At 44.5% G+C, this 7,500-nt stretch overlaps 1 protein-coding gene across 2 annotated transcripts in view; it reads right to left on the bottom strand.

Annotated features, from left to right (window-relative positions):
• The window catches only part of ddah1 (dimethylarginine dimethylaminohydrolase 1), a 40,768-nt gene that overhangs the window by 7,606 nt on the left and 25,662 nt on the right, over window positions 1-7,500 (bottom strand). For both annotated transcript variants that reach the window (XM_060893760.1, XM_060893758.1), the window contains exons 2-4: window positions 3,708-3,807; window positions 1,925-1,998; window positions 1,117-1,236 (exon numbers count right to left, since the gene is read on the bottom strand). In XM_060893760.1, the coding sequence (XP_060749743.1) occupies window positions 1,117-1,236; window positions 1,925-1,998; window positions 3,708-3,798 (285 nt within the window). In that variant the 5' untranslated portion in view covers window positions 3,799-3,807. The remainder of the gene's footprint in view (window positions 1-1,116; window positions 1,237-1,924; window positions 1,999-3,707; window positions 3,808-7,500) is intronic.

The following is a 7,500-nucleotide window of genomic DNA, read 5'->3' as shown; positions in this document are numbered from 1 at the left end:
CCTGACCATCTCGAGCTCTAAAACACAGCTAATCACATTCGGGTAAAAAGTATAAACACCCGAATGTGGAGCTGGCGGAACCACATTAATACGTTCTGTACGAGTTTGTCTTCACAGCAACCATCTAGAAAGTGCAGCGAAGCTTTTCACAATAAGAAAGGAGATCTTCTGAAAGCTGTTGAAAGCGTCCATTGTTTCTTGGGACATGGCAAAGCCCTTCAGCTGGAATGTGGGAACGCGTTCAAGGTTCGCTGGAGCCCTTTGTCACAAAGACAGAACCTTCCCAACAAATCGGGTTGAATGGTACGGAGTCGTAAACGCAGGCACCTCCGAGTCGCTGCCCTTTTGAGTGTGGATTTGCCCCACAGGAGAACAAGAGTCAGGCCATTTCTCCAGCAAACTCTCCTGAGAAGAACGAGGGACACGATGCTGCTTCTGGAACACAGGCTTTGCCGGAGAAAGATATAGTTTATTTATTTTCAGTAAGCACTGCTCTGGGTTACAGTAGGGCCCTGGACCACTTGGTATTAGGGAGCCAAGCACCCTGGATGGGACACCACGTTTACACGTTTTTGGATGTTAGATAGAAACTGAAGAACACAGGGAGAACATGAACAAAAGATAAAACAAGGAAACCTGGAGGAACCCCAAGGAAGAACGGGGGCATAGAAGCATAGCAGCCTTTATTATCTCCACATATACATTACAGCACGGTGGAATTCTTTTCTTCACATACTCCAACTGAGGAGGTTGGGGTCAGAGTGCAGGGGCAGCTATGATACAGCTCCCCTGGAGCAGGGATTCAGGGTTGAGGCCTTGCTCAAGGGCCCAGCAGTGGCAGCTTGGCTGTGCTGGGCCTTGAACCCCGATCCTCTGATCAACAACCCAGAGCCTTAAACAGTTGAACCACCGCCACTGCCCCAAATCAACACTACCCCACCATACCTTCATGGACTGACTGGTGTCTGTCTGATAGACTAACAGTGTATATATGGATGGCTCTCCCATCCCAGCTCACACTCACCTCGTGAAGTGATAGCTTAGACCCTCAGGTTCCACCAAATTGTTTGCTCTGTAACAAGTTTTTCTGAGAGTCAAGGAATCAAGATACATCACCTTTAAGGCTTTCTGGGCTGATTCACTGGAACCAATAGCAATAAGTCCTGGACCTGCCATACTGCAGAAGCTCTTCAGGTGCAGGCCGTCCTTTACTGGAACAGTGGATACGGCGTAGTCCTGCAAGACAAACGATACACACTGTAACACGCATTTCTGTTACCTAGGATTTATCTTTTAAAACAATGTTTTCCAAGTACACACACACACACACACACACACACACACACACCGTACCAGCATTTTGACACAAATACATGGTTTGAAATAAGAAAGACACCTGAAAAAGTGCACATGAGAAGAATCAATGCTCCTTTTCACACTAATTGTGTTTGTGGAAAATAAAACAGTTAACCAAGCAGCTCCCTTTAATTCCCCTTTGATGGCTTCCGCAAATCAACCACAAAGTTTCCATAAACATTAATGTAATGCCTGGTAAAAGACCCAGCGATAAGGAGGCCGAGTCGTTTGAAAGCACTTCTAAAGACAAACATCCATTTCCTGCTTGTTATGTACCGAATGTCTCGTGTGCTATTAGCATATTAGCAAAGAATGTCCTGGTGCAATCTCACAATCAGGAATCAGATCTGATTGACCGTGCATCTGCAGACCAGACGAGAGGGTAATTAGGGAAAGAAAAACGTCCCTACTGAAGCTTACTGTGATGGCTGAAAGAGCAGATCTTCACGGCACCTGAAACTTTACTGCAGAAACTTTACACAAATGATAATTCTTTACAGTCCATCGGTCTCCAGCTGCAGAGAACCTTAATCAAACTATACAGATGTTTAAGGAACTGAATACTCACCTTAAATGTATCTGCTAGGATCTCTGCCCCTCGCTGATTGGTTCTTTTTGACAAGCCCACGAAGAACTCTTGACCTACAGAAAGACACACTCGCACTTTACGCTCCTTACATCAGAAACGTTGAGTCCAGAACAGAGAAGTGGTCAGAAGGCCAGAATGAAGAGCTACAGACGAGCTCGAATAGTTTGAGGATGAGATACGTGTCACAAATGTACAAACCTTTGTCTTTGGTCCAACTTCATGTCCATTTTGGTCACTTTATGGAATACAGCGAGTCACATGGAGGCAGTATACAAAAGCCACACTGATGATATACTACACTATATAATACTATAATATTTATTATATACCGTGTTTCATTGATTTAAATAAATAATGTGGAATTTGGTGTTAGTAATATAAAGAGAAACACATGAGGATGTATTTGATATAAAATGTCTGGATGAGTAAAGACTTGAACTGACTGTGTGAAGATGGAAAGTTGATGGAGACTGGTTAACTGTCTGGTGCAGAAGACGGAGACTAGTTAACTGACTGGTGCAGAAGATGGAGACTAGTTAACTGACTGGTGCAGAAGATGGAGACTAGTTAACTGACTGGTGCAGAAGACGGAGACTGGTTAACTGACTGGTGCAGAAGACGGAGACTGGTTAACTGACTGGTGCAGAAGACGGAGACTAGTTAACTGACTGGTGCAGAAGACGGAGACTAGTTAACTGACTGGTGCAGAAGACGGAGACTAGTTAACTGACTGTTGCAGAAGACGGAGACTAGTTAACTGACTGGTGCAGAAGACGGAGACTAGTTAACTGATTGGTGCAGAAGACGGAGACAAGTTAACTGATTGGTGCAGAAGACCGAGACTAGTTAACTGATTGGTGCAGAAGACGGAGACTAGTTAACTGATTGGTGCAGAAGACGGAGACTAGTTAACTGACTGGTGCAGAAAACTGGCTGGTGCAGAAGACGGAGACTAGTTAACTGATTGGTGCAGAAGACGGAGACTAGTTAACTGATTGGTGCAGAAGACGGAGACTAGTTAACTGATTGGTGCAGAAGACGGAGACTGGTTAACTGACTAGTGCAGAAGACGGAGACTAGTTAACTGATTGGTGCAGAAGACGGAGACTGGTTAACTGACTAGTGCAGAAGACGGAGACTGGTTAACTGACTAGTGCAGAAGACGGAGACTAGTTAACTGATTGGTGCAGAAGACGGAGACTGGTTAACTGACTAGTGCAGAAGACGGAGACTAGTTAACTGATTGGTGCAGAAGAGGAGACTAGTTAACTGATTGGTGCAGAAGATGGAGACTGGTTAACTGATTGGTGCAGAAGATGGAGACTGTTTAACTTATTGGTGCAGAAGACAGAGACTAGTTAACTGATTGGTGCAGAAGAGGAGACTAGTTAACTGATTGGTGCAGAAGATGGAGACTGTTTAAATGATTGGTGTAGAAGACGGAGACTGTTTATCTTGAGACTGGAATCTTGGCAGGGTTTCTTCAGAGACATTGAGTGATGATGTTACATTCATGTTGGAAAAATTGGGAATATTTCTGATTATTTAACATTGAAAGTATTCCTTAATGAACCTTAGTTAATATCAACACACACACACACATGCTCTTTGCTTCATTCATGGGTCTGGTTGACCAACCAGGGCTCAGATGGTGATGTGATGGGACAAATGGTCCCTTGTGACATGAAGGCATCACGAAACACTATAAAGCTACGTGTACAGTTGTGTAACATTAATATTACCAGAGATTAGCTCTCGGTACCTGTAAAAAGAACGTCTCCTCCGTCCAGCGTAGCCGATTCGTCAGTCATCTCCACAATGTTCAGGCCAAGCTTCATCAAGGCATTCTTCATGGCCTTGGTCTGAAAAAAAAAAGGACCTTTGATTACGATCAAATATATTTGCGTTGAGTGCATTTCATTCCGCTCCATTTCCACCGAGATGCATACTTTTCCATCGCTGTCTATTTTAATGATACTTTCCAGAGTAATTATTGTGCTGTTTCCAGCTGTTTTATTGTACACAGTCATAAAAGTGGTGGTTTTCTGGAACTGCAAACTTGGGCTGTGCCCAAAACTGCAGCCTGGACTCCTGAAGTAAGCTTTTTTTTTACCTCCGTATCTTCGGTACATTCTACAGACGTTATAGGTTACAGAGCTTTATTACAGAAACAAGGACGCTGGCTTTCGATAGCCATACGACTGGATATTATGAACCAGGGCTAATTCCAAGCCACCGTCCATCTCCACACTTTAACTGTAACATCTTCACACAGCTACATCATTCTATAGAGCAGTGAAGGTCTCACACAGTGAAGGTTTCTCCAGCTGGACATCAAGCAGTTCTAATGAAGGAGGCACATCCAGATGCGTCTGTCACATCTAGAGAATAACGCGTTTAAAAATCTAACCTTTTTCTCTGTGATTCTGATAAACGGATGTATAGATCTTCTATTTTTTTTTTATCACTTTAGCCAAGCAGCTCCAGTAAGAAACAGACTTTCCTCCTGTTGCCCTTCAGCCTCTGGTCTAGAAAGAAAAACGATTACGTCTGCCTTTTTGGACGCCGCAGCGGCGTTTGACAAAATGTTACCAGGCTGTCCAAGATATCTAGATGACATCATCACTCAGGACCTGGGGGTGATGTCATTGCGAAAGGAAATGTTAAAAGTTTTTTATGAAGAAAAGGAGCCAAAGGAAGTGACCTAGAGAAGAAAAAACGAGAGAAGTATAAAAAAAAATTCGGATAAACCACTCGGATCCTCTTGAGGTAATGACTTGTGAGCCGATCCTGATAAAGAAACACATCTGTTGTGTTTGTGCACTCTGTGTGTGTGTGTGTGTGTGTGTGTGTGTGTGTGTGTGTTTGATTTATTGCCCTGTTTGGCTACTCACAGAGGCCCTGATTTTACAGCAGCGAATCAGTGTTTCCACGGCGATATCTGGGAATGAGGTCATCGCGCCGCTAATCGAACGCTTCTGCTTCGGCTCCCGTCGAGCCAAGCATGTCATCACGCAGGCATGCTACCATGGTGACCGCAGGGCCCCTGGTTTCCTGAGATAGTGTGAGGCAGCTACCCACCCACCAAAACCCACATTAACACATGCCTGCTTCACATGTGTGAACACACACACACACACACACACACACAATCAAAATGCAGCAACTGAAAGAAAGAGAGAAAGATCTCTCATCATACAGGAGATGAAGTCAGAAAACCCTGTTTTTAGGGTCTGAGGGTCAACGGTCCTTGTGTTAGACCTGTGTTTTTTGTGTGGTATTATGGGTAATGTAGGAAACCAGGGTTAGGGTTAGGGTTAGGGTTAGGGGTTAGAGTTAGGGGTTAGAGTTAGGGGTTAGGGTTTAGATTTAGGGGTTAGGTTTAGGGGTTAGGGTTTAGATTTAGGGTTTAGGGTTAGGGTTTAGATTTAGGGGTTAGGGTTAGGGTTAGAGTTAGGGTTAGGGTTAGAGTTAGGGTTAGGGGTTAGAGTTAGGGTTAGGGTTAGTGGATCTAGACCAACATGACGCTAAATTTCTATCATAAACAAGTTTGAACTTTATTACTTGCTCTTCAGAACCCGGAGATGTCACAGAAAGGGGACCATGTTACAGGTCTCCGGCTCTTCAGACGGAATAAACCGATGCACACGGCTGAAAATCTTTGCGTATATAAACACGAGGGTTGTGACCCTGTACTCTTCCATGCAGGAAAGTCTACTCTAAATACAGCAGATGAACAGAGAAGCTGCGCTGTACAGAACACTCCTGGCCTGAAGCAGAGACTTCTGGGAGACGTGCCGAGTCGAATGTGTGTTCGGTTCCTGAGGTTTGTAAAATCACACACAAGCGTTCGAGACGTTATGGAGCAGTGACATCACTTCACTGCTGCTCCATTCAGGTCATGAAATTTCCTTTAAAACTCCAATCCTACAGTATGATGCCGTTTCTATTCAGTCTTATGCAACAGGTCCATCTTATGACCGACGCTTTCCTTCTCAATGCTGAGTGAATCACTGCATTTCTGGACAAGACAGAAACAGAAGAAAACACCAAGAAGTGCTGATGAACATAATTGTTATTATAATAAACGGGCAGCTAGCAAGCTTGTGCAGACTACAGACTACAGGGAAATGAACCAGAAGGAGATATTTACACCGTAGTTAGATATCGTCAAGTGTTATGGCTTGAGATGAGATGTTAAGTCTGTTTGCGTCTGATTTGTCCTCTTGTCTACGGACACGTGATAATAAAGATCGCTTTAAATCACCCAAACAGTATCAGATCCCTGTCTGGCAGCATAAGAGCTGCTGGTCTTCACCCTAACGTGGCCTCCATGCTGAGCTGGCCTGTTCTTCAGTGCTCCCAGAGCCTGCCAAGGTCCTCATTCTCTTCCCCCTGCTCGCTTTCTCTTCTGGCTACATTCCTGCCATTCCACTTTGCACAAGTGATCGCTGGGGCACAGAGAAATGGAAGAACGGATTTCACTCTCCTGCCAGATGGAGAGAAAGCAGGAGGAGAGAGGAGAGAGGGCACGGTGCGATAAAGTATCTGGTGTAATTGCGCCCAGTGTCGATGAAGTGTATATGAAGCTCACATTAAAAGGCCTACGAGGAGAGAGATGAGATGAGATGGACAGAAAGAAGAGGTCAGAGAAACGAGTGCATTCTTGAGTCTGGTAAAGCTCAGGATTCAGACACTAGTCCTGATCTGCCACTTAGCTCTCTTCCTTACATGAGTAGTGTACGGTGGACCACTGATTCCCTCTGAGTCACAGAATTTCTTCTTGAAGATTCAGCCGTCAGACCTTCGTTTGCTGAATACGCAGAATTCGCATAAAATCCGAGTGCACGAGTACGTGCCACATTAAAATTAGGTAACGGGACGGACAAACCGGCAAAGACAAACGTACTATCCAAAAAACACACAGTGACGGTGGGCTGGAGGACGCTGGGAGACCGTTGCAAGGAAATTAGTCAGTCCAGGACTCTAGTTTTTATTAAAGCATGTTATGTTTCTCATTCATAGGAAGAGTCTTTCTGATCACCATAACCACCTGGAGAAGCTCATTCACTCACCGCTCGCTAACGGCTACACACATCTGAATCGCACCTCGATCGCGTAACATGGAACTGGGTGGGGTTTTGTTTTCTGTGTGTTTTAAGGTTTGCCTCAGGACTGCTGTGAGATTTCCAGCTTCAATATAATCAAGACTGGAGAAACAATATTCCCAAAGGTGGACCGTCCAGAGATCCTCCTGAGAGACGAGGAATTAAGTGGAAGAGAAGAAGTAGACATAGTGTATGTGATAATGTAGTATTAACGTCCACTGATCTTGAACCTAAAAATAAAAAATAAACTAAGTATTAGATGGAAATAGCAACCGGTGTTCCGTGTGGAATTAAGAAGGATGAGTAGATATGGTTGTGGTATAGAAGCGTTCCTAGAGCCAGGACGCTAGAAGCAGAAGCGTTTAGCACAAAAGTCCTGGCTTTTGCTCCGGTATAAACGCAGCTGATCCACATCCCTGAGACAGATAGTGAGAGTGATCCATCAGA

The sequence above is a fragment of the Tachysurus vachellii genome, chromosome 19 (assembly GCF_030014155.1).
Source record: "Tachysurus vachellii isolate PV-2020 chromosome 19, HZAU_Pvac_v1, whole genome shotgun sequence".
Taxonomy (NCBI): domain Eukaryota; kingdom Metazoa; phylum Chordata; class Actinopteri; order Siluriformes; family Bagridae; genus Tachysurus; species Tachysurus vachellii.
This window is presented reverse-complemented; position numbering and strand designations above follow the sequence as displayed.